We start from the raw sequence: 27,447 nt of genomic DNA on the forward strand, positions 1-27,447 counted from the left end.
GTGATTGCAATCCATTTAGTAATAGTCTGTTTTTCAGACCCTTGTACCGAATGGTTGTAAATTTTGTGCTGTGAAAAGTTTCAATCAGTTTAATTTTGGCCATTACAAGAAGTGGGTTATTGATGTAGACAAATGCTCATGTACTCTTTTCCCCTATTTTCTGCATTTTATTACCAATGAAAAAAAGTCAGTCAGTTACTCAATAGTGTCTGATAGTGAAGTCTAGAATGATAACGGGTTTCCTTGCATAATTTGATTAGGACACTGCTAACGTTTAAATTTCAAAGATAGGACATGCATGACACATTCATAATTCCTGCAAAGTTCTACAGAATTTAATGTTGGCTGCAAATGGGACATTGTACCTTTAATATTTGCTGTTTTTAGTCATTTTGTTGACTTGTGTAATAAGCAAACTTATATCAGGTACTCTTGTTAAAAATAAACTAAAATGAAATAAATCCATATAAAGCATATAAATTGAGGGTACATTATTCTTCCTGATTTTTATTTGAGATTCCTTTAATAGGTTCCATGATATGTAAGCTACATATATCTGAGAGTTTATTTGCTGGTAGAAAGACGCAAACATTGTTATCTGGCAGAGCCATTATCACCCAGATTGTTAGCCAACACTCAAAGATATACATCATGCCTACTTGAGCGATACACAGTGTGCAAGCAAAAGCTCTTGTAAAGTGGATATTCTCTATTCGCCTTTCCTTCATATTTACCTAATCTTTTTACACATTTAAACATCATATTATCAACCAATGGCATTCCCTACAAACAGTATTATAAACAAATATCAACACTAAATTCAAACTGGTGATTTTTTACCTGATAAAAATGCAACAATCTACATGTATATTAAAGCCCCACTGCATTACTTATAACTACTTGCGCCTTCTATAGCAAACAATGCCTAATTGGTGCCTGTTGGTCCTCCATGATCCCCTTTTTCTTATGTTAATTGAGAGCTGATTTGATGAGATAACCAGTTAACCACCTATCAGTGACCTTGCAGGGAGGTCTAATCCCCCTTGCCAAACTAGTGCAGACGGGCTTTAAACCAGTTTCTATATTGATTCTAAGCCTTTTCCCTCCCAAACCAACTGAAACAATTCAAGTCGAACTGCCATTTTCACAACACTGGAGGCAAATTTACAGTAAGAGGGTAGAGTTCCTTTTCCGGAAGTTCAAATTTCAGGAGCAGGCTGGTAATTGTTACTGACACAGTCATAGCAGTATAGATTTACAATAACAAAATACCCTTTGCGCCTTCACCCATTAAGCCTATCAAATTCAACACACTGTTACACACATGTAGCAATATCCTAGACTGCAAAAGTAGACCGAACTCAAGATACATACAAGATTGGTAGGTGGTAGTAGTCAGTAGTTAGAAATCACTTCACAAATCCAGTGTAAGCCTCTTAGACCCCCTTTACAGTGAGAAAAGGGCCAGGGCCGGGCCGGGCCGAGCCAGGCCTACTCGGCCCCGCTATTTTGTGCGTTAACAGTGGCAGGCTCGACCGCGGCCTAAATTGTAACCTTTCAATATTTTGTGGTAGTGGGGCTCTGCATGTAAACAAACGATTATTTGGGGGGGCGCCGGGGGTCACAGTGTAGATCCGGTCCATCACTGGTCCATGGCCAAGAAGTATTACATTTATAAAAGTTAATGTCCTATGGCGGACTAATGAATATTTATAAGTAGGCTTGAGTCGGTACGGTCGATCACACCGGGACCCGACCGTTGCCGTCGGGTCCCGGTTTCGTTTTTTGAGAACCGGCGCTCCGAAAAAAATAATGAAATATGTAAGAAATTGCAGTTTTGCACACCACTAAAATCAATCCACCCTAAAACTTAAGTATTTAATTGTTACCAATCGTATTCTAGCTCATCCAGAGTCAATCCGAACTGCTGATATAAATATGGGTTGCAACTTGCAAAGCAGTTCGCCCCATGGGGTTGTTGTTGCCAGCTGCTAGCTAGCTACTGTACTGGCCGGGTCTCTCGGCAGAATTAATAAATCAGGTTGAAAGAAACATTAATGTTTGAATAATAAAATGACTTTCTAAAAAGTACTTCTTTACAACATACCGATCGAATAATTTTTAAAAGACAAAATATATATTTTTTCTTTGATTTTGAACACCGCATGCTTCTTTTAAAAGCTGAAAATGACTTGGTAATCACAAGAAGTTTCGATACGGATAGCTGTTGCAATGCAAGTTCAGACTAGTCTCGGAAAATGCGCAGTGCTCCTTGTTAGCTATAATGCGTGCCAGAACGAACCCAAACAAAGACGTGATCGTAACGAGAAAAAAAATCATTAAAAACTACGAGAGCACAATTGGAAAGACAACTACTCAAAATTATCGTAAGCAGATACATAACTTGGAGGAAGAATACAATAGTTGTCCAAGAAAAGCCACATAAATAGTGATATTTAATGAGTTACTATAGGTACAATCATTATCGGAAGGGCCTGCTGCAATATATCTAAACGTGTTTAAATTGAACACGAGGCAAATACCGCCCTCTACGGTAAAAAGCAGTATAACGAAGGATTCGAGTATTTGCAGCAGGCCCCTTGCGATAAAAATGTACCCAGTCACTCCTCGATTATCACAATTTCTGTGGCATTTCTTGGGCGATTATTGAATTCTTTGTCCAAGTTATGTATCTGATTATGGTAATTTTGAGCAGTATATCTTTCCAATTGTGCTCTCGTAGTTTTTAATGATTTTTTTCTCGTTACGATCACGTCTTTGTTTGGGTTCGTTCTGGCACGCATTACAGATAACGAGGAGCACTGCGCATTTTTCCGACACTAGTCTGAACTTGCCTTGCAACAGCTATTCGTATCGAAACTTCTTGTGATTACCAAGTAATTTTCAGCTTTTAAAAAAAAGCATGCGATGTTTAAAATAAGAGATAAATATTTATTTTTGTCTTTAAAATATTATATGATCGGTATATTGTGCAGAAGAATTTTTTAGAAAGCCTTTTTATTATTCTAACATTCATATTTTTTAACCAGATTTATTCAACCTGCATAAATCAAAATGGCGGCTCGATTGTAGTCTTTATATTTTTGCTCGAGTTTTTTTACTTTTAAAGGCACGATAATGGCACTAAACATCGCCAATCATGGATGAATATAATGTCAAATGGAAGAATATACCAATCTGTGCCGAGGTATGCAAGTGTTGATTTATTTGACTGATAAAAATGTCACTTTTAAGGGACATACTGATGATATGCGCTTTTTATAGAGGCAAGTGACAAATCCTGCGAGCTGATTTCGGGACACCGGGTCCCGACCGGTGCAAGGCCGTCGGGACCCGGTTTATGAAAATCCCGACATGACTCAGGCCTATTTATAAGTCAGAATCAATCAGGATAACTAAGGTATTTGTTTCTAGTTCATCGTGACTGTGCCATGGACCAGTGATGGCCTGGTGGTAGAGTAGCTGCCCGGCAAGCAGTAGATGCAGGTTCAAGTCCTGCTGGTTACAAGATTTTTCTGACTTGTTTTTCAATACAGATCGACGAAACGATCTTATTTACTGGGTGTAAGCCACAAATAAGTTTAAATAATTAAAGGGATAGTTGAGTTCTGTTTTCAAAGTGCATGCTTATTGCTCTTATTCTTATCTATGAAATTTCTAGTGCCCTTTTGGGACCTAAAATTGCTATGAAGGTAATTTTAGACCCCAAAATGTGTAAAAATTTAGCCAATACGATCATACAAATTCAGCTCCACTTTCAAAAAAATATAGTGACAGTTCATTAATTAATTAATAATAACAGTGCGTAATATAACAAACACGACAAAGCCAACAAAAAATCCAACATTGGCATTGGCTGAAATACAACGTAAAAGGCGCTATTTATATTTCAATGGCTTTTTTCAAATTATCGAATATTTGTGGATATTTCAGCCATCTCTGAACCAATTTTGATCAAACAAAGATGATTTTGTCATTTAAATTGTCTCTCACACAAAAAATTATTTTGTGTACCGCCCTCTGCAACAGAACTCAACTATCCCTTTAATCTACATGTGCCACACTCGACCCAGGTGAGGTAAATGGGTACTTATAATAATAATAATAAAAATGTTACTTATAAAGCGCTTACCACCGAAGTCTCTAAGCGCTAAAAACTTCACAATTGATGCATATAACAAGTTAGAAAATTTCCAGTAGGTTCCAGGTATAAACTTCCTCCACTGGTGTAAATATCAAATCACAAAGATCACAAAAAGACACAAAATTTAACAGAAAACAAGAGAGCACATAAGAGTGGTTGCTTGTAATGCGCTCCTCCTCTCCTCTCACTTAGTAGAATTATTCCTTGAAATGCAATGAGCACTGATTTATAACGGCTGCGGGAGCTAAAGCTAGGGTAATAATTTTCAAAGCTCTTTGGAAGCGCATAGAGATGTTATATTAAGTGATATGCGCTATACAAGAACCGAATATTATATTACTATCAAATGTACAATTGTAATGTATTAAGTTTCTATCAACCATGTTGAATTTATAAGGCACTTCAGGGATAGTTTCTGCTCATGGGCAGATAAAGGTTATTCATACAAAACTGTAAATCTGTGTCCCCCAAAGAAGTGACTAGAATACTACCATTTCGACAGTTAAAGTGCATTCCAACCTTTGTAATAAGTTTATTTGATTAAAAGCAGAAAAGTAAGAGAAACACAATTGGGAAAGTTTTAAATTAATCAGTCCAATAATAAAGGAGTTATGAACGTTTGAAATATGAGATCACTAAATCTATGTGAATCTCAAATTGGCAATTTAGTCAGTGGATTGTGACATAGTCATTACGCCAGCTTTGAAAGCCCAATTTCAATACATGTGTACATATGTACACAGACTGAACATTCTGACGAGTTTAGATGATACAATTTTGACCATAAAATACTATTACCTCCAGCCTCAGAGCTTTCCAACACCTTTCCAAGCCATAGCACCAGCATACAGCCACAGAAAAAACAAAAGGGAATCATATTTGCCCTGTTCTAGGAGGAATATTCAATTAGAACTTAGAAGCATAGGCCTAATGAATGAGGGTAATTGTTGGTGCGTCTACAGCAGTAACACACAGCTGAAAACAAAGCAAAATTATTAATATCCAACCAGCATGATCAGCGTCCTGTAGTGTTGTAGGATTTCATGTGGCGTATTACACTGGATATCTCAAAATTATTATACCACTCAGCTCCAGAGTTCAGTACAGCCTCCACATCTATAGCTCCTCACAGACATGCATGTAGCTAATTCCCGACATAGATTAACCCCTTGCTCATGGCACAAATTGGTTTCCACATTGCTAAAACAGGTTCTGGAATGTAGGCAATCTAATTGGTCAAATGACACCATGTGACGGTACATCATGCTTTCCTACCATGCCAACCTTGCAAAAAAGTTCCCATGATGACAGCACATTCCATACCAACAGCCTTTGGTTAAAAGTCAAAGTTAATATACATGTAATATAAATCACATGGCCATTTGACAGTCGACAGCTACAGTACATTATTTGATTGTGTATGATAAGCAAATCCCACCATAATTCAAAGATTGCATATTTTACCCAATATTTCTCACGGATTAGATCTAGACAAAGTAATCTCCATGTACAGGTAAGTTGCATGAAGATAGACACTCATCCAATGAATGGGTTTATAATATAACCCCATACTGCCAAATCGATATGGTCATTGTGACATTTATAATTTACCGCCCTCTAGGGCTCTACTACTGGGAACAACATTAAAGGGCAAGTCCACTCCAAAAATAAATTACTTTAAATAAAAGCAAAAAAATCAGACAAACCAATCAAAAAAGTTTGAGCAAAATCGGATAACAAATAAGAAAGTGATGAATTTTAATGACATGAAAAACTTTTAAAATCACAAGACAAATTGGCAAATCACTCATGAGTCTACATGTATGTGGTCATTGCCTCACTATTTAAATCGATGATATAAATTTTCAATTTTCCCCCTAAAAATCTTATTCAAGTTATAGTGATAGTAATATGTTTTTGTGTGGATGCACTAATATAGAGTAAATTTTGTCAGTCAAATCATGAATATACAATATCCAGAAAATAGTATACAAATACAAATGACACTCAAGAATCTAGCTAAAACTACATCAAAGATGGCCCTCGGGAGAATAGCACTATTAAAGGGATCCGGTAACTTTGTCTCAGATTCTGAAACAAAATTCTGGATTTAGCTCATGCTGCAATGATAATTATAAACCTGTAGGTCAGTCAGGAACCCAGTGACATTTACAAGCCAATCGCCTGTCTGATTATCAAGATATTTATGATTGGAATTACAAATTTTGAAAACCGTCCACTGACCCATCGGCCCTGGGCCAGTAAAATTTCAAAAAATGTTTTACTGGTAAGTACGGTCAAGTAATATGTTTGCTCTTTCATTAGAATTTAATGAGAAAATTGTAAAGCAAAGTATTTGTTGGGGTTGCAGGGGTTTACCTGTACATGTTTCTATGCGATTCCGCGGTTTTATGGTTTTGTTTTTACTTTTACATGAAAAATCGTATTTTAAGAGGTGATATCGTATTAACGTATTTCACTCTTATTATCGTGCTAAATACAATTTAATTGTACTGGTTTGGCATCTCTGTGTCGGCCATCTTGATTTGAGTTGATGAATATCTTATAACATTGAGCGAATGGCAGCCAGCGATAGCCAATAAGAAGGGCCCTTGTAGGCGCCAATTTAGGATGAGGCTGAGATCGGATGAATGTTATGCGCATGTGGTAAATGTAAGCTAAAGTTCTACATATGTAGGAGAAAGTCTTTGAACCAAAAGTGGTACAAAATTTGCTCAATCTCCACCCCGCATGTATGAAGGGAGTCGGGCTAACTCGGACCAGGGGACAACTTGGCCCAGGTACAAAACGGTCAGTTTTTGCATGTTTAGGGTTAGGGTTAGAGTTAGGGTAAAATGACAAAAAATGACCGTTTTTGCAGTTGGGCCGAGTTGTCCCCTGGTCCGAGTTGTGAAGTTATCTACCGTAATGTCTCAGATCCTCATTACTGTAGATAACTTCACACAGGCGCGCGCCCGCCCACCGCAACCCACCATCAGTATGTACATTTATAAAAGTTAATGTCCTATGGCGGACTAATGAATATTTGCCGTGAAACCTGTGAAAAAGTGTATCAACGTTTATCCAAAAAATACTCCAAAAATAACAAGAAAATTTAAAAGAAAACAGGTAATATTAATAAACATAACGACTTTTAACTCATGATTTAATGAATATTTAGTAATGAGGATCTGAGACATTACGGTAGATAACTTCACACAGCTCACAGGCGCGCGCCCGCCTGCAACCCACTATCGCGTCAGTAGTATACACTTGCATTGTGCAGCGGTTTGCCGTGAAACTAACTCCGGGAAGCTCCAACACCGGCGCCGCAGGCGTCGGAGCTTCGGGTGGTTTCGTTGGTTTCTCGTGGGGGCTAGTAAAACAGCCGATTGGGTGACATTATCGTTTCAAACAAACAAAGCCCTTCTCAACCTCGTGCATATTCAGCGATTTCGAGAGATCGGCGCTCGATAGCATGAATATTCATATTTTCTTTGCCACTGCCGCGCATGCGTACCTTCTCATCGCTACCGGTATTTTGAATCAACGCTGCGACATGGAAGAATCGTTGGTGTAGAACCCCGAATTAACCTTTTTTTCCCATCGAAGACTTCTTCAAATTATACATTCAAGTGATTGGAGTTGAGCCCTGAGGAGTCGTGCACCCTATGATGTAAAAATTGTAAGTAGAGGTCTACTCCCTTTGCAGATTTAACGATAATATCACCCAATCGGCTGTTTTACTAGCCCCCACGAGAAACCAACGAAACCACCCGAAGCTCTGATGCCTGCGGCGCCGGTGTTGGAGCTTCCCGGAGTTACCGTGAAACCTGTGAAAAAGTGTATAGATCTAGATCTAAATCTACTAGAGTCTAATTACTAATACTATTAGAGTCTAGATCTAGACCCTACTAGTCTAGTCTAGATAATAATATTATCGTTTCCCGAAAAATACTCCAAAAATAACAAGAAAAATTGACACGAAACATTTAATGATTATTTACTTCATTTGTTGTATGTTTTAGTAGGGTATCTCCACGCCGGAGTTACGGGTCAAATTTTGGATACCTTACTGAACAAGCGCCCCTTGGCCTTGCATACTGCCGGGGCCTTACGGGACGTTATATTACGGTCATACTCATGGCTCAAAAACTCCTTGAAAATGAAAGCAAGATCGTTTGTGATTATTATGTGCTCATTTCGAGAATCATGAGAAATCCGCACAGTCTACTAGTACACTACTATTCCACAATCTTACCTCAATAGTCAGTAAAATTTGAAGCTTCAGCTGCTTACTATTCAGATGCTTATTTCGTCGGGAAATATAGGAAAATTGACAGTGCTCACAAAAGGAGGCCTCAGCGCAGCTAGCTAGACCGCAACTACTACTAGTGCAGTGCAGTGAAATCAAAGGCTCGACTCGCTATCACACACATGTACTTTACTTTGTATACCGGTAATATGTACGGGTGCACACACACACACATGTACACTACAAGCTTAGAGTACCTGGCGAGGGCTAATCAGAATAATAGCGCTAGCTGGGCTATATCAAAATGCACGTGTGTCATCTGTTGTTATGTCTCTGTATCAAAGACCTTTCATAGTGTCGAGACAATTTACTCTGACTTACTTTCGTAGTACCAGGTACGCTCGTCCATCATTATTGTTGTGTGAAGAAAGGGCCTACACGTGAAATAGACTATGTCTCATTTTTCTTAATATTTCGGTATTTGATTCCATCTTTTTATAGTCCGGTTTTTTGCATGAGAGCAAGGATGGAGAGTTCAACAAATATTGTGTAAACCTTTATATTAAGTATCAATCCAATACTGCTTTCGACAGAGACACGATGAAGGGTGTAGCCTTCCCTATAGGTTAAAACCTGGAAACAATAATCCCTGAGGGCGAACTTAGTTTTTGCTCGATTGTTCCGAGAATGGGGCATTTTATATTTGTTTTATATCCCTTTCATCTGTATCATATTCATTCCCGGTTGTACACTTCTGTAATAACATGAACCTTATACTCACATTCACATGCATATTGAAGAATTTTAAATTCTTTAGAGTTGGCACAAATTCCTTTCACTTCATATATTATGAATAACGAATTAATACCTATTATAGCAATACAGCTCGATACAATTTCATAAACTACATTAAAAAAGGAAATAGGTCTCCAATTCTTTATAAAGTGTCTAACTTTATCCCCTTTTGGTGGCAAAGTAATGACCCCCAAATTTTGTGAGAAAGATAGGTCTTCCAAAATTATAAGCACAATTCATACTACAAACCGCATGAAAATATCAAAACTCTTGAAAGATTTTTTTTTTAATTCCGGCAGTAAAAACATCTTGACCAGGGGATTTATTATTTTTCATATTTTTCCATGCACTTGCAACTTCACTATATGAGATATTTCTCATTCTAAACCTAGTGACACTTCTTCTGTAAGATTCTCAACCTGATCCGTTATTTAGTTAGCTCATCTATATTTGAGTTTTCTTGAAACTTATACAAGTTCTCATAATATGTCCTTATTTGCAATACAACCCCATTATCATAAATCAATGTAACAATAGTCTTTTCAACTATCCTCTGTTTCTCCAAATTCAAAAAATACCTTGAAGGTTTTGCACCATATTGCATTCTTGAAGCCGTTACATATTTGCATCCTTTTCCATTGTCTGTTTCCGCAAATTTTCCATTTCTTTTCTCAACTGTTGATTTTTTTTTCTCTTTTTTCCTGTATCTCTAAATTCTGTCCTTGTTGGACAGAAAATAAGCTTATATAGATTTAGATTTAGAGATACTTGTTGTATCTCTAATTAAGCTTATTTTCTTTACTTTCTCTAGTCTTCTTTCTTTGTATTGCATACATAATAATGGCTGCTCTCAACTCATATATACTAGTTCCTAGCACCAGATAGTCATGTCAGTCAATTTTACCCCATTGATCCCATCTTATGATTATTTCTGTGTAATACACCATTAGCAGGCACGTAGCCAGAGTTCGATGTTTGGGGGGGGGGGCACATACATGTAATCGATCGAGGTAAAAAAATGGGTCTAAAAAAGTTCAACCGATCTTGGAAATTTTAGGGGGCACGTGCCCCCGTGCCCCCGTGCCCCCCCCCCCCCCCCCCCCCCCCCCCCCGTGGCTACGTGCCTGGCCATTAGACAGTAATCAATGAGGTTAGAATAATGGTAACCAACTTTTTTGTTTTCATGTACCAAAAAATCAAAACTTATAATTTGGTAAGATTTTTTTCGAACTAAATTTTGCTCATCGAAGTATTAGTACTTCACATGTTTATAAGTCATACATGCTATCTAGCCCATTACATTTCTATAGTAAAAATGGAAATCTCTCGATGCAACATTTATAGGGATAAAAACTATAAATGGGCGAGCGAGCGATTCAACTTAGTTTTGTTTTGTTAGTTTAATACTTTATATTTCTTAGTATACTAAAACTATTTCTCGTGGTTATACTGAAGAAAAAAAGATTGATAGTATAGAGATATCGATTGCTTTGAGAGGCCTGGCTTTTAAGGGAACGCGCTCAGATCCTGCTATTACCAGTGGCGTAATGAGCAAATACGTTTGGGGGGAGGGCAGACAACTTAAAATCCTCATCACCCCACTCTTGCATGCAGGCCCCGCTGAACGTTTTTCAAAGTAGGGTCTAGGAGCAAAGCCCCGGCGGGGGTCAAGGGGCGGAGCTCAAGGGGTATGGGCATCAGTGACGGATCCAGGAATTTCTTACTGGGGGGGGGGCACACAATGGCATGGGGGTGAAATATATGTAAAACGATGAAGCGACAGGGCGATGCTTCAGCGGGAGCAACCAAGCGGGGGTGGGTCTGGAAGGGTCATAAACCCCTCCTAGAGTAGGAAGCATTTGCAATTTTAGAACCACATTAGACACATTTTCAGACACTTCCTGGAGTAATAATGACGTAAAATTGCTTTCTCCTACCCCCTCCAAGAGTAGGGATCTTTTGCAATTTAAAAACCACATTTGGCGCATTTAATGGCCACCGGCACTTCCTGGAAGAAGAAAAAACGAGGCGTTTTGATTGGTTAGAAGTTACACTCTTATTTCCACGGAGTCAAATTTCACTCTGAATGGCGTCAGCTGGGAGTCAACTCTATTCCTAGTTAAAGTGACACGGAAAAGGAGTCATCTTGACTCTGAATTGAGTCAATTCTCAGCTGATGCCACACAATCCGAGTCAAATTGATTCGGAATCCGTGTCACTTTAACTAGGAATAGAGTTGACTCCCAGCTGACGCCATTTAGAGTGAAATTTGACTCCGTGGAAATAAGAGTGTAGAGGAAAGTGATCTGTCACGTCGTTAGACGTTGTTTATACACTGTCGCTCATAATAGTTGAAATATTTTTTGTTTTACCCCAATTTATGGAATTATTTTAAATATAATAAAAAAATAATAGATCTAGATAATAGTATACATGCTCAGATTTTATTGAATAATAATTTGACAATGTGTGTTTTGCGTGACTGCTAACGCATGTGTATGCTACTATGCTTATCAACTAGGGGACCTACGCCCTTAAGTCATAAATGAAAGTAATGAGGATTGATGCCCCCCAAAAGGGCACTAATATAGCACATCGAATTTGCTGTGACGTTTTAACCAATCTTTACTCAAGAAAAGGATAAGGTAAGAATTCTATGTAGATTTTGTGTGTGAATTCGGTATACAAAAGATAATGGCTCTCAGGGACGGCGCGGCGCGTCGAGGGGTCATAGCAGGATGTAACGTCCCCTTGAGCCTATATAAACAGCCATCTCTCTCATAGCAGGTAATATATCTATAAGAATAAACATAAATTTAAACATAAAGCCAATTAAAACTCTTTGCTAATACTGCATGCTGACTGTGAAGCAAAGAGGATTAGTTGGCGAAGAGTGGTTAGGCCACAATCAAACACGTGAGCATATTGTAGTACTCTCTGTCTCACACGAGAATGGAAAAGGGGCATTTGTCGAAGGCACAAATATACCCACCAGAGTTTAATAGGGCGTTTATCAGAAGTGAAAAGGGGCTTTTGTGAAAACGGGAAGGGGCTCCAAAAAGGGAAAAGGGGCTCTTATCAGAATGAAAAGGTGTACTTAATTGAGTGGAAAAGGGGGCATATTTCAAACTAAGAGGGGCACTTATCAGAAGAGAAAAGGAGCACTTATTAAAATGGGAAGGGGCAGTTATTACAAAGGGGAAAATGGGGGCATGTGTCAAAATAAAATTAACAGTCATCAGAGGTGAAAATGAGCACTTATTAGAAGAAGAAGGGGCACTCCTTCAAAAGGAAAAGGGACACTTGTCAAAGAAAAAAAAGGCACCTCTGCTGAACATCTCTTGCAAACGTCCAAACGCGTCTGTAATTTACCAATACTTCAGGACCTATATAATATAGGGTTGGCTTTTCAGAAGAAGATGAATAAATGTTGACTGATCGAGGCTTAAGAAGATGAACTTGTTGAAAACTCGTTGGCCAGGCACCAGCTTCACATTTATTAAATTACCACAAAATTATCGGCAAAATTTCAGTGTAAATTATAAACTTGATATGGGGATTGTATTGGGAATAGTGCATCAAACAATACATTTTCCAAATTTAATACTCCGCCCTTCCTATAGTTTATGTGCCAGAGATGGTAAAAGAAAAATTAGAGCCTGACAAAAACTCAATATTTTAGGTTAATGCGCTTATTTTCGCATGTTTTAATGTCCCGTCGTTTATCCATGATTTACAATCTTCGATAACTTGCTAATGCGTGCTTTCACGTGTTTTTGGTATTTTTGCTGTTGTGGGCAAATAGTATGAAATTACAAAAGTTTGTGCTCGCTTGTTCAACTCATTACACATTCAACAATTGATGATAAATCATCGAAAGGAGAGGGACAGCGAGATACCATTTTCTGAAGTAGGAATTCTAAATCCTGATATTTCATGCTCTCTTTTATCTCACCACCTGGTCAATTATTGCAGATTAGCGCATAACTTTTCGGCGGCTTGGAGCATGGGGTCAAAATGAGAGCGGCTTGATTCCATTCCTTTCTATCATCTCCCTGATCCAGGTTACCTTTCTGAGGATACAGACCCATACTTTAAAATGATAGTTGAGCTCTTGTTTCAGACCGCAAATGCCTTAAAAGTACACGGTTACTGCTCTTATTCTTATTTATGACATTTCTAGTGCTCTTTTAGGACCTTAAATTGCCATGAAGGTAATTTGTGACCCCAAAACGTGTGAAATTTAGCCAAAAACGATCATACCAATTCAGTTCCACTTCTTTTTTTAAAAGGTGACGGTTAATTAATGAATGAATGGATATTAACAATACACGGGTCGCGTCTTATTTTTTCGTACCACGGCGAGCACATGCAGATTCCTATGTTATATAGTTATTGACTGGCAGGGGGTGTAATATAAAATTATTTGGACTGCTGAAGGGAGTTATATTTCCCAAGTGGTTATAATTTCCCAAAGAGCGCAGCGGTGAGGGAAAATATGGTCACGAAGAAAAATATATCTCCCTTCTGGTCCAAAGAATGTTATATACCCCCTGCCAGTCAATAACTGTTATATTAGATAGCCTTGGTTTGATTGTGATTTTTTTTTTGGGGGGGGGGGTCCATATTTTTTTTAGGGGGCAATCAAAATTTTAGAAAAAGAAGTTAAAAAAAAAAGAATTGACTGAAAAATAATATTTTGAGATTTTTTTTTTACGAAGAAAAAAAAACCTTTAAAAAAATTTTGGGGAAAAAAGCGTTTTTTGGCAAGTAAAAAAATTGTTACCCCAAAAATGCTTTTGGGGTAACAATTTTTTTACTTGCCAAAAACGCTTTTTTTCCCAAAATTTTTTTTTTAAAGGTTTTTTTTTCTTCGTAAAAAAAAAATGACCCTCAATAATGGTTCAATGTGTGTAATTGGTGACATACAGTCCTCAAGAGGGCGACATGCATTGATAAAAAATATATTCATTTCACCAGCTGGTAAAGCCAGGAAAATATAACAATTTGGATCCTCGCAATTGATATCACGTGACGAGCTCTGGACTAATCACATCTCGGTATTTGTCTAAGCTATCTAATATAATTATATAAGTCTCGATTTCTTGAATATTCATGTCAGACTCCGAGGCGGGAACTCTCCTACGTACGTATCATGTGCATCATCGAATATCGTGTGTGATGACGCGAATATTTAGTTCTATGCAGGGGCGGCCGAGCGACTTCCAAAGTGGAGGGGGCACCAAGAAAAAAGGGCACCTACAAAGGGAAATCTCAAAGCAAAAATATACAATTTTTTAGACATTGGTATATACCCCTACATTGTGATTACAATTACCAGGGATGATTTCAATATTTGTTTCACTTTATACACCATACAAGATAGGTTTGATTGTCTAAAAATTGCAAGCGAGGAAAAAATTCAAAATGTGTGAGCTAGGTCGCAGTGCGAAAAATTACATCTTATAAAAAGGAAAAAACCCAATCACAATGGGATTAGAAGCACATTCTCATAAAGACCTTTAAAAGGAACATAAGTTTAACATCTATATGCGTGCGAGCGTAGCGAGCGAGCTTTGGGGGAAATTGCTCTTAGTCTTAGTCGCTTGGAATTAGCTAGGGCGCGTTTAATGATGAGAGGAAAAGGGGACACTTATCAGGAAAGAAAAGGAGCATGTGCCAAAGTACAAAGAGTAATTATCAGAGGTAAAAATGGGCCACTTTTTACACCCTCAAAAAGAGGCACCGGGGAAAAAAAAGTCAGTCATGATAATAGGAAATGGGTATTTGTCCACGGAAAAAAGGGTCCCCATCAGATTTTGATAGGGGCATTTATTAGATATTATTATATATTGTTAAAAGGGAAATTATCGGAGGTGAAAAGAGGCACTTATGTGAATGAAAAAAGGGCACTTGTAATAAAGGAAAATGTGCATTAGTTGAAAGAACATGGGCACCAATCAGATTTTAAAGGGACATTTATCGGAGGTGAAGGGAGCACCTATCTGAAGTGGAAAGGAGTAACTTCTCGTCCCTGAAAAGGGTCATTTACCAGAGAAGGGGCACTTATGAGAAGGGGAAGGGGCTCTTTTTTAATGGGGAACTTATCATTAGGAAAAGGGGCACATGTGAAAATATTAGGTGCGCTTATCTGAGTTAAAATGGGGGTAGTTATTAAAAGGGGAAGGGGCACTTTTTACAAAGGAAAAGGGACACTTGTCAAAGTAAAAGAGGCACGTATCTCTCAGATTTAAATAGGACAATTATCAGAGGTGAAGGGGCCGGGCACTTATCCAAAGTAAAAATAGGCACTTGTCGTACCGAGCTAGGGGCACTTACTAGATATTAAATAGGGCAGGTGAAATAGGGCACTTATGAGAATAGAAAATGGACACTTATTGCAGAGGAAAATGGGTATTTAATTAAATGGATAATGGCGCTATATAAATATCATGTATTATTATTATTATTATTCCAGGTAATAGTTAATTAATTAATGCATAGCGCATGCGTTCTAAACGTCTTTGATCATGAATATTCAAGAGAATCGATGCTTTTTTCCTCAACGCATTCATAATTATTCATGATATATTAGGAATCTGGGCTCGCCGTGCCACGAAAAAAAGTCTGGTTGTGCGTATAACCGACACGGAAAAGCCAACAAAAAGCTAACACCGGCATTGGCTCGTTTTTTTTCAACGGCTGGTTCAAATTATCGAATAATTTTGTGGGGTCCCGGGGGGGGGGACCACAAATATTAGAAAGCGTCACTTATTATTTATGGATATTTCATCCCTCTCTGAACCAATTTTGATCAAACAAAGATGATTTTGTCTTTTAAATTGTACGTTCTTTAATTTGACACTCAGTTTGTCATTTTCTCACAACACTAACATTATTTTGAGTAGCGCTCTCTGCAACAAAACTCAACTATCCCTTTAAGGTGATAGATGAGTTTGTAATCTGTTTAACTACAAAGCAATACGAGTTTCAATAAATTTACCTCGTTAATGTACAATATACAGTATACACATTTTTCATCTCTATCTCTCTCGCTTTCTCTCGTTCTCCATCGATCCCAGCTAGCCCCCTCTCTCTATTTTTTCTTTCTCTTCTCTCCCCGCTGTATCTTTGCCCAAAACGTCCTATCTTTTGCACTTATATTGCCAATACATCCTAGATCTTATACTCGTATCTCAATTATCAATAATCGATTAAGCCATTATTGTACCTGATTGTCCAACTATGATCGAACCACATTATTTAAATGGCAAATCGTCAGATGTGCATACCTTATTTGTGACATAGGGGGTAGTGAGCACTAATTATTTTGTTTGGCCCTCGAAAATTTGAAAAATCGCATCCCCCCCCCCCCCCTCTTGAGCGAAATATTGCCCGGCACGATCTTGAGCACCAGGGGGAGGGGGGGCATCTCGATAAAAATAGGTAAAATTACCGTGTTTTTACACCTTGCTTTCCCCAGGGCGGAGCCCTTAGAAGCTCAGGGGTTTTAAACATCAAATTATCGTCAGATGTGCATATTTTATACCTTATTTGTGACACTGGCAGGTCAAGAATTGGTGTGGGATCCAGGGGCAGAGCCCCAGGAAGCTCAAGGGTTTTCGGCAATAAATAACGGTCAGATGAGCATATTTTTATACCTTATTTGTGACACTGGCAGGTCACGAATTGGCGTGGGGTCCAGGGGGCAGAGCCCTCGGAAGCTCAGGAGTTTTGGGCAATAAATAACGGTCAGATGACATAATTATGTTTATATCTATTTGTGACACTGGCAGGACACAAATTGGTGTTAGGTCCAGGGGGCGGATCCCCGGAAGCACAGGGTTTTGGGCAATAATAACTGTCAGATGAGCATGATTTTATACCTTATTTGTGACACTGGCAGGTCACGAATTGGCGTGGGGTTCCAGGGGGCGGAGCCCCGGAGGCTCAGGATTTTCGGCATTTAATTACGTCAGATGAACATATTTTGATTCCTTTTTTGTGACACTGGCAGGACACTAATTAGCGTGAGGTCTAGGGGGCCGAGAAGCTCAGGGGTTTTAAGCATTAAATTACCGTCAGATTAGCATCCAGCTTTCCGCTTTAGGGCCCTAGGTGGGGTCCAGGGGGCAGAGCCACAGGAAGTCAAGGGGTTTTAGGCATTTATTTACGGTCAGTTGAGCATATTTTGATACCTTTGATATCTTTCCCCTTCTATTTCCTTCTTTTTTTTTCTTTCTTTTTTTCTCCCTTTTTTTTCCTTTTCTTTTTTTGTCCTCCTTTTTTTTCCCTTCATTTTTTCCCTTCTTTTTTTTTCCTTTTCTTTTTTTGTCCTCCTTTTTTTCCCCTTCTTTTTTTCCCTTTTCCCCCCTTTTCCCCTCCTTTTTTTTTTCTTCTTTTTTTCTTCAGGGGGGGGGGGGGGGGGGGGGGGGCCCCCCGGCACCCCCTGGATCCGCCACTGTGAATAGCTATGTAATAATGATAATGATAACAATAGTTATAATAAACCCAACTTGTTGATAAACTTTTGGATGGAATTAATTGTAAATATAATGACGATATATAACTCAGTAAGTTCAGTGTATGTTATGTATGTATTTTGTCTCATTATATGTCTATGTTTATATCGTATTACTTGTACCAACCAGTCGAATTCGTTTTTCCTGATATGAACAATAAAATAGTACTTAATTAAAAAGGAGTGGTAGACTAAACGTAGACAATAACATGCAATAAGTGCAAGGGTGTCGATTTGAATCCGTGGTTGGGGGGTGGGGGGGGGGGGGGTGATAGGTGCCAAAATATTTTCGGCAATGGATCAAAGCAATCAAGAGGTAGAAGCGTGTGGCAAGTTGCACCCCTCGCAAGCGCGTAGCCAGGATTTCATTTTAGGGGGCGGGAGTGAGCACGTGAAGCGCGGTCCCTATGGGGTTGCGTGCAGGGAGGGGAGGGGGGATTCCCCCCGCGAAGCGCGGAAGCTTTGACGTTTCACTAAATTATTAGAGAAAGAAGACGATTCGTTTGACCGTTCTCGACTCTTAATCCTTGTTTGAATCAAGTCCCCCTTCCTCCGCGCGTAGCGCGGAAGCTCTGACGTTTCATTAGATTATTAAAGACAGAAGACGATTCGATGTACAATTCTTGACTCTTAATCCTTGCTTGAATCAAGTTCCCCTTCTCCGCGCATAGCGTGGAAGCCCTGACGTTACATCAGATTATTAAAGAAAGAAGACGATTCGATGTACCATTCTCGACTCTTAATCTTTAATGTTTGAATCAAGTTCCCCTTCCCCTTCTGACGTTTCATTAGATTATTAAAGAAAGAAGATGATCCTATGTACAATTCTCGTCTCTTAATCCTTGTCTGAATTTCATTTTCACCCATTCCTGCGCGAAGCGCGGAAGCTTTTACATTAGAGAAAGAAGACGATTTGTTGTATCGTGTCCTTCATTAATTCAGTTTCTCCCCTACCGCGCGAAGCGCGGAAGCTTTGACGTTTCACTAAATTATAAGAGAAAGAAGACGATTCGTTGGACCGTTCTCGACTCTTAATCCTTGTTTGAATCAAGTTCCCCTTCCTCCGCGCATAGCGCGGAAGCTCTGACGTTTCATCAGATTATTAAAGAAAGAAGACGATTCGATGTACCATTCTCGACTCTTAATCCTTAATGTTTGAATTAAATTCCCCCTTCCCTGCGCGTAGCGCGGAAGCTCTGACATTTCATTAGATTATTAAAGACAGAAGACGATTCGATGTACCATTCTCAACTCTTAATCCTTGCTTGAATCAAGTTCCCCTTCCTCCGTGCATAGCGCGGAAGCCCTGACGTTACATCAGATTATTAAAGAAAGAAGACGATTCGATGTACCATTCTCGACTCTTAATCCTTAATGTTTGAATCAAGTTCCCCTTCCCCTTCTGACGTTTCATTAGATTATTAAAGAAAGAAGACGATCCTATGTACCATTCTCGTCTCTTAATCCTTATCTGAATTCATTTTCGCCCATTCCTGCGCGAAGCGCGGAAGCTTTCACATTAGAGAAAGAAGACGATTTGTTGTATCGTGTCCTTCATTAATTCAGTTTCTCCCCTACCGCGCCAAGCGCGGAAGCTTTGACGTTTCACTAAATTATAAGAAAAAGAAGACGATTCGTCGGACCGTTCTCGACTCTTAATCCTTGTTTGAATCAAGTTCCCCTTCCTCCGCGCGTAGCGCGGAAGCTCTGACGTTTCATCAGATTATTAAAGAAAGAAGACGATTCGATGTACCATTCTTGACTCTTAATCCTTGTCTGAATTCATTTTCGCCCATTCCTGCGCGAAGCGCGGAAACTTTAACATTAATGAAAGAAGACGATTTGTTTTATCATGTCCTTCATGAACTCAGAAGCTTTAACGTTTCAATAAATTATTACTCTTAATCCTTGTCTGTATTCATTTTCGCCCATTCCGCGCTTAGCGCGGAAGCTTTCACGTTTCATTAAATTATTCGTAAAAGAAGACGCTTCGTTGTATCGTGTACTTTAACGTTTCATTTGATTATTACGCTTAATCCACGTCTGAATTCAGTTGCCCCCTAACAGCTTTGCCCTTTCACTGAATTATTAGAGAAAGAAGACGATTCGTTGTATTGTATTCTATATTAATCCTTGTCTGAATTCAGTTTCCCCACTGAAAATAATTTGTGTTACAAATAAATTGTGACATAATAATCCTTCTCCAAAAATGAAAAATCTTTTAGGAAATATCAGGAAATAGAATGAGTGAAAAAAACAAAAATAAAGATACAATGACGTTAATTTTAAAAAGGGTGAACGGAAACAACATAACAACTAGAGAACTATTTTATAAGTCATACTAATGTCCGAAAATCTTTCTCCTTGTCTCCGATCTCATCACGAAATCGTCACAGAGTTCATCTATGTTTACACTGTCCAGGATTGTCTGATGTGCATTGCAGATTGCTATTTTTGCGCTTCGCGCTTAACATTTAGCTCGTTGCTTTTTGACGCTGCCTCTTTGCATTTGGCGCACTGCATTTCTATGATGCTGTTGATTGAACAAATTTAATAAATTCATCAATTCCTGATGAAGCCGTATGAGCGAGAATTCAATTTATTCTTGTCTCATATACGGTTGTCTTATTTACTTCGTATATATGTATGTATTATGAAAATGAGATAGCAAAATGTGTATATTGATGGTCATCTTGTGATTAATAACCATTAACTACTCTCATCGGGCTCTCATCCTTAATTTTTCTCTTCATTTTTTTTTTTTTTTTTTTTTGATGGTGAATTATTGGGGGGGGGGATGATTGTACAGGCCACCCCCCCCCCCCACCTGAAATATTGGGGGCCGGGGATATAAGTGATTATTGTACAACAAAATACAAAAGAAATGTGAAAGCAATGTGAAAAAATTGATAAAGTGTTAATTTCCTCCCTAATCGCATGAAAGTAAAATTTAGCACATTTTGTCCTCGAGACTAAGAGAATGGAAGAAAATGATATGATATATACAAGTTCAGGCTTGCATGCATATATAATGATAATTGTTCTTTTCTCTGTCATATATTATATTTGATATCATTGTATGGTTTTAATTTTTGCATATTCTAGAGTGTCTTTATTTGTTTCAAAGATATTCTCAATGTATTAATTTAAGCATCGCAGTAAATATTCTACTTCAGCTCTGTAAATAACAGTGGCGGATCCAGGGGGGCCCGGGGGCCCGGGCCCCTCCCCTTGAGAAAAAAATCATGTAAAATCACGTGATTTTTACCTTTTTTGGGGGTTGGGCCCCCCCCCCCTGGCGCTCAAGGGGGGGGGGGTGCAAATTGAATTTTTTTTGAGGATCAAAAAAAAAAAAATGTGCTCACAACCCCCCCCCCCCCCCCCCCCCCCCCCCCCCCCCCCCCCCCCCCCCCCCCCCCCACTGAGCGAATTTTTGGCCGGCGCGTTTTTCAAATTTTCGGTAGCAAAAAAAAAAATTAAAAAAAAAAAATTGTGCTCTGTACCCCCCCTCTGAGCGACTTTTCGGCCGGCGCGATTTTCAAATTTTCGGGAGCAAAAAAAAAAAAAAGTTGGGCCTCCTCCCCTAAGAAATCCTGGATCCGCGCCTGGTAAATAATGTAAATATTCAACATGTTCAATACTGCTTCTCTAAATAATATTGGACCTCATAAGCTCTTGAGCTTTTATGCCCCATCCGGTCAACTTAGTTTTTATTTATTTTTTTTAAATTTATTTCCCCCCTTTTTTTTTTTTTGGTAGTCTACTGCACTTTTTTAATTCTATGTATCAAGTCAAATCAGGGCGAAGAATCGGGTTCCTTCACCCGCTCACGCTTTGTACCGTCCTCGTGCAGTCGATATATTATCATCTGATTTGGGACATAATTTTTACTCAGAGTATACTGTATTGCGACTACATACCCTTTTCCGCAAAAAAATTAGACAAAAGCCAAAGAAGTAAGATAAATAAAAAATAAGAAATGTCTTGATATAGGCTATCCCTCGAATTCTCATCTCAGACGTCGGTCTCGGCAGGTTTATACTACAGTATGTGTGCGTGCTTAGTTGTTTAGCGAGTACGATTCGCCTCTCTTCTTTTTAACAGTCTCTGTCATTTGGTTAATGATCTTTGCAGGTGTGTCTACCGTCCGCGTACAGTACCGTGCCGTAGATCAGAAAACGCCACAAATTCAGCGGGGAAGTAACAAAAACCATGGCATCGTCAAGTACCGGAGAAAAGCCACGGGTTCTAGTGCTCGGAGGTGAGTATAACGTGTGTTGTGAGATCTATTGGATCTATGTGCCGGTAATAAATGTGTTACAAGTGAAAGGAGCGGGTGACAAGCGAAAGAAGATAGCAGAACGTCCTAAAAATAATATCTAACAAGTACCAGTACCGGTAACAGTAACAGTTCTCACGCCCAAAACTCCGGGAGAGTTAACTCCAGGGAGCTCCGACGTCGGAGGTCCCTGGAGTTACGGGAAAGTAGGCCTAGCTTCTTGGGGCCCGTTCTAAGAAACCAACGACAAGACAGTCATAACTTATCCGCCAACTACGGAGATGTCTCTGATCTTCCTAAACCATGTAAACTGTTTCACGAACTGACAAAGACGGAAGAGCTTGCCTTACTAGCCTAGACTCTAGATCTACTAGCTATAGATCTACTAGCTATAGATCTAGGACTCGATAGGATCTCTTGAAATCGATACTATCGTATCGGCGAGTAAAAAGTAGGGAGGCCAATGCCTAAATCTAACTTTTTCGTTACTAATTTGTTTATAATAAAACAAACAATAAAAGAAAGGATTTTCTTTCACTAAGACAACTTACCCATCTGGTGACTCCAGAATTTCCATAAAATAGGAGATATCCAGCTCTTTTGAAGGCATTTCCTTCTACGCCTGGCTGTACGGCCAAACAATAAAAGAAAGGATTTTCTTTCACTAAGACAACTCACCCATCTGCCGACTCCAGAATTTCCATAAAATAGGAGATATCCAGCTCTTTTGAAGGCATTTCCTTCTACGCCTGGCCGTACGTAAGAGCCTGAAACAATCAATTTCATTACGTTGAGAATTAGACAGGCCCGAGGGAATAGGCTTGTCATTGCCCGGACAACAAGTTCAAAGCTTTGCGCAAAAGTGCATTCATCATCACTGGCTAGCCTTGAATCGGTCGCACACACCTACACAGTATAGTACTACAGGCCAGGTACGGTAATTGCATGCAAGCCGCAATCCTGAAATCGAGCTGCTAGCCATGGCATGGAGGGTCAAAACATAGAGAGAAAGCTCACTCATTGCAAACATCAAAATTAAAATAAAAGTAAAGTAAAAATAAATAAATAGGCCTACCTTAGTTTTGAGATGTATTCCAATTACTATTTCCTCATGAGTAAAGATCAATCTGACACTGCATTATCAACGATCGCGATCGATCAATACAACTTGCAGCGAACACAATACGGACTGCATGCATAGACGTGTACTGACAGAGATATTTCTCTCCCTCTCTCTGACTCTCTCTCTCTCACTAACCATATCATACACTAAAACACACACCTTCAAATCATGGCATTCATACCACTTCTCAATTGAAAGATAGACTGCTCACGTAGACTTTTTTTTTTTACTGAAATGTCTTTTTTAACACTTCTCATACATTACTGCACGATACTGGTGTCTAGTGCTGAGAATAAGGTACTATGTGTGAGACTACGTCAAATTTGTTTTGCGCGCGATGTGACAGGAGCTCATACATATTCATATTATGATGTCGCAAGACCTGTATTTGGGGCTGGAACAATGACATCTCTGTTCACAGTTTTCCTTCTCAATTTGAGATGGCTGTAGCTATCGGCCTCAAACCAACGCAAGATTGACAGAAACATCGTACTCTATCTACCTTCGAATGTGCAGTTTGTAAAAATCTGTATTTAAAAAGATATGATCTTTTTTCTTTATATTTTCTAGTTGTTAAAAGTGACATTTCTGCACATCTGATATGTTAATCTCTATCAAAAGTTCTTTGATATTAAATTGATTCCATATTTTTAGGCTCTACCTTCAGCAAATGAGAAGGATTTTAGTGAGCTAACCTCTGCGCCCTCTAGATTCTCTTGTGTGCGCCTTATGTTCGTCTGCTACCACAATTATTGGATTCAAATACGTCAAAATCTGCAAGATCGTCAACAAATGCGATAGTACGGGGCTAAGCAAAGTACGGGGTTAAGCAAAACCATTGTGAAAAGAGTATTTGAGTTTACAGCTTTTACTGTGAGGTCAGCTCTTAGTCTCTCACCTCTTCTACGGCATTTCTCACCATCAGCTTCCAGGTGTGGGGAGGAGGAATGGAGTTGGTATTGTGTGAGCTTGTCATCTAACCTCTTGATAGTAGGGTAGGATGGCATCTGGCACAAAGCATTCACAAAAAGTCTTCTTTCGAATTCATGAAGCAGCAGTAAGACTTTACTGAGGAGCCGGAGGAAAAGCTTGTCTACCTCGTCTGACACTGGGGGGACATTAGGGAGTTTTCGCAAACTCATTGCGGACAGAGATTCTGCGGTTCGTAACAGCGGGGTGACCGCTGAGGTACTGATATCAAGAACGGGTTTTGACCAAATCTATTTCAACCCCGCCCCATAGCAAAAAGCTAGATCCGCCCCCGCACGTTGAAATTTGTCATCCTTCGTTATAAAACAACGATATTCCTAAAACCATCTTTGGTACAATCTCGCTGATTGGCTGTTTATTCACTTGGGACGTCATTGAAAACGCCCATAGATTTGGCCAAAACCATTATAGATTTCAGTACCTCAGCGTTCACCCCGCTGTTACTATAGTACTTGGCTTCTCGATTTTGTACACAAACTGCAGATTCTACGTCCGCAATGAGCTTGCGAAATATCCCTAATGTTTGTCAAACTAGCAACAATTATTGTATGCAGTTTGGATTCTGTCTATCGATTCTGAATGAAATAATTTGTATCGAGGCACTTCACAAAGACGCATGCATTGAATTTGGTTACATTACGAAAATTGCCTATTGGCATTACAAATGCAATACCTCTGTACTATACGTACCCGTTCATCGAAAAGCGAAACTGCGTATTGTAACGAGGGCGGTCTGTGTGCGACGGCCGTAACCCTTTGTGCTCTGCGTCGTAAAAGGTCTGTCTGTCGCTGAGCGAAAACTCGCTATTGGCGAGTAAGGAGACCGCCTCGTTGGCTGTGCTGCGTGGAAGACCAAGAAGAGATTTAAAGAGATTACCATGGATTCTGTTAAGATCAGAAAGCATCTTCTTGGTCAAGTGTAGTATTTCTGCTCCATAAAGCATTCTGGGTAAACAGTAGCGCTTCCAGAGTGCATATACTGTGCTTGAAGCGAGCCCATAGCGACGGGCACCAAATTCCTGTAAGGCCATAAAGGGTTTTCCTTTCTCGTGAGGCCATTGCTGGAGTGGGGTCGTACGGTGAAAAGGTACGCATGATGCCTATGTGTGGGTGTGTGTCTACTTGCTGGATGATGTCTGAGCCAAAATACCATGTTGCAATACCACCAAATTATTAAAAAAGTAATATTAGGAAAAATGCAATTGTTTAAATGTATTATGAATAAAGAAAGATTGAAAATGATACCAGGAAATAAGAGATGCAATATACTTCCAAATTTGTGTAGATTATACCATAGAATTACTTGTAAAATATAATTATGAGTATCTCATTACATGACTGGTGAATCAGTTTTGTACTTGAGATGGGTACCCCCCGGATATTTTCATTTGATAGTTTATAAAAATACACCAATATATTATTCTTAGAAAAATACGATGTAATGAAATTTTTGTCCAATGTTTTAGGCATCAGCACATTATTAAAATTACAAAACTTCAACATTCCAAAGATTAAAACATATGTTTAAACTATTCAGTTTACAAATTGGAGATAGAATTTACCTTAAAATTAATGTAGGTCTGAAAACTAGAGAATACACTTCTAACTATGGCTTGCCTACCATGGCAAATTACCCGTCCCTTTGAGGATTTTTACAATGTGGAAATAAACGTGTCGTGTATAATCAGTTAAGTTATGTGGGAAAAGCCTTAGATATACATGTAAACAAGACATATTTTCAAAAGGTTATAAAAGAAACCCCACCATAACTCCCTGTTTAACACTATTTTAACTGGGCTATCTTAGACCAGGTTATTCCTTATGTTATTTCTTGTTGTGTTAATTTCCTATGTATTTCATTATCATTTTAACCTTTGTGTTTTATTGTTTTAGTTGTTTTATTTTATTTCTGATTACAATTAAACTATTTTGACCCCAAAACAAACACTTAAACTTTAAACAAGACCAAATAACCAATTTCTCTTTTTAGAAAAAATTATATTTCCATATGTTTCGTACACAAATCACAAAAATGAGCGATTTTCATGCTGACATTCAAAGACAAAAGGTCACTTGACTTTGTAACTTTACGTCCGATTTTCAAAAAAATTGTTTTATAAGATGTGTAAGACTCGAAAGAAAAAAGTTATGAAAGGAAAACTTTATATCTGCCACGGTTTCAGAGTAGTCGTGAAATTACTACAGGGAGGGTCAAATTGACTCCCCCCCCCCCCCTTTACTTTTCATAGATGAGTTTGAAAATAATTAGCAATTTTCCTGGTGTAAACATTTTTTTGACTCACACTGTATATAAACTTACAAAACAAACAAGTTTTACATTCATATGTATTACCGTTACAAGTTTTAACAAAAATTCTTGCCAAAGAATGGAACTAGGCTCGACTAGCAATTGCGCTAACTTCTAGTTCCCATTAACAACTTCACCTAAATATTAGTAATATAATACACATATTTACATGTAAATCTTTTGTACATTTAATAGTATGCAGAGCTATTTCTAAATATCATTTTAAAACCATTACTGTTCAATCAACATTACTCTTATGTTATGTATACATGTATCACTATTATTCTTTGCATTGTATGTTTGTTCATAATAAACTACTGTCATTATTGTGATGTATTGTTGTTCATAAATTCAAATTCAATTATCTTATCTTTTTGGAGTATTTTTCCTAAGAACAAAGACATTAGTATACATGCACTTGCTCGCAGGTTTTACAGGAAACATCTCCACAATACAAGTGCATACCGACGATGAGGTGCGGGTGCGCGGTTGCATGAATTTAATGAGGATCTGAGATTTCATGACCATAATTTAAAAGATTATTATTATTATTATTGTTGTTATTATTTGAACAATTGTTAAAGATTTAGTTGATTTTTGGTATGTTATATACAGTAGTAGAGTATCTCCATTCAAGTGCTATGTTGTGTTATAATGCCAATGTTGTCTCCTGCAGTGACGTATATGCTATAAAAAGAAATTCTTAGCCTGGGACCTATAATAACATGATATTTTTGAGTAGTGCCCCAATTGAGAAGGAAGTTATGAGAAAAATAGAAATTAATGATATTTTTGTATACTGCAAATGGGAGAGATATATCCAAGGCCTAAGTCACAATTTACTGACCCAAACTACCAATAGACTTTGTGATCTCATATTTCAAACAATCATAATTCATTACTATTGGTCCGATTCATTTAAAACTTTTGCCATTCTGTTTCTGTTAGTTTTCTGCTTTCAAACAAATCAGCTTATTACAAGGGTAGGATTGCCCTTTAATCATTCAGGAA

At 38.5% G+C, this 27,447-nt stretch overlaps 1 protein-coding gene across 1 annotated transcript in view; it reads left to right on the forward strand.

The window, feature by feature from the left end:
• The first annotated feature begins 21,747 nt into the window (after positions 1-21,747).
• Positions 21,748-27,447, forward strand: part of LOC587197 (probable dTDP-glucose 4,6-dehydratase) — a 45,745-nt gene continuing 40,045 nt past the window's right edge. The window contains exon 1 of the mRNA XM_031000544.1: positions 21,748-21,997. Coding sequence (XP_030856404.1) covers positions 21,949-21,997 — 49 coding nt within the window. The 5' untranslated portion in view covers positions 21,748-21,948. The remainder of the gene's footprint in view (positions 21,998-27,447) is intronic.

Source organism: Strongylocentrotus purpuratus, unplaced genomic scaffold (genome assembly GCF_000002235.5).
Source record: "Strongylocentrotus purpuratus isolate Spur 01 unplaced genomic scaffold, Spur_5.0 spur5_scaffold_6, whole genome shotgun sequence".
In the NCBI taxonomy this organism is placed as follows: Eukaryota; Metazoa; Echinodermata; class Echinoidea; order Camarodonta; family Strongylocentrotidae; genus Strongylocentrotus; species Strongylocentrotus purpuratus.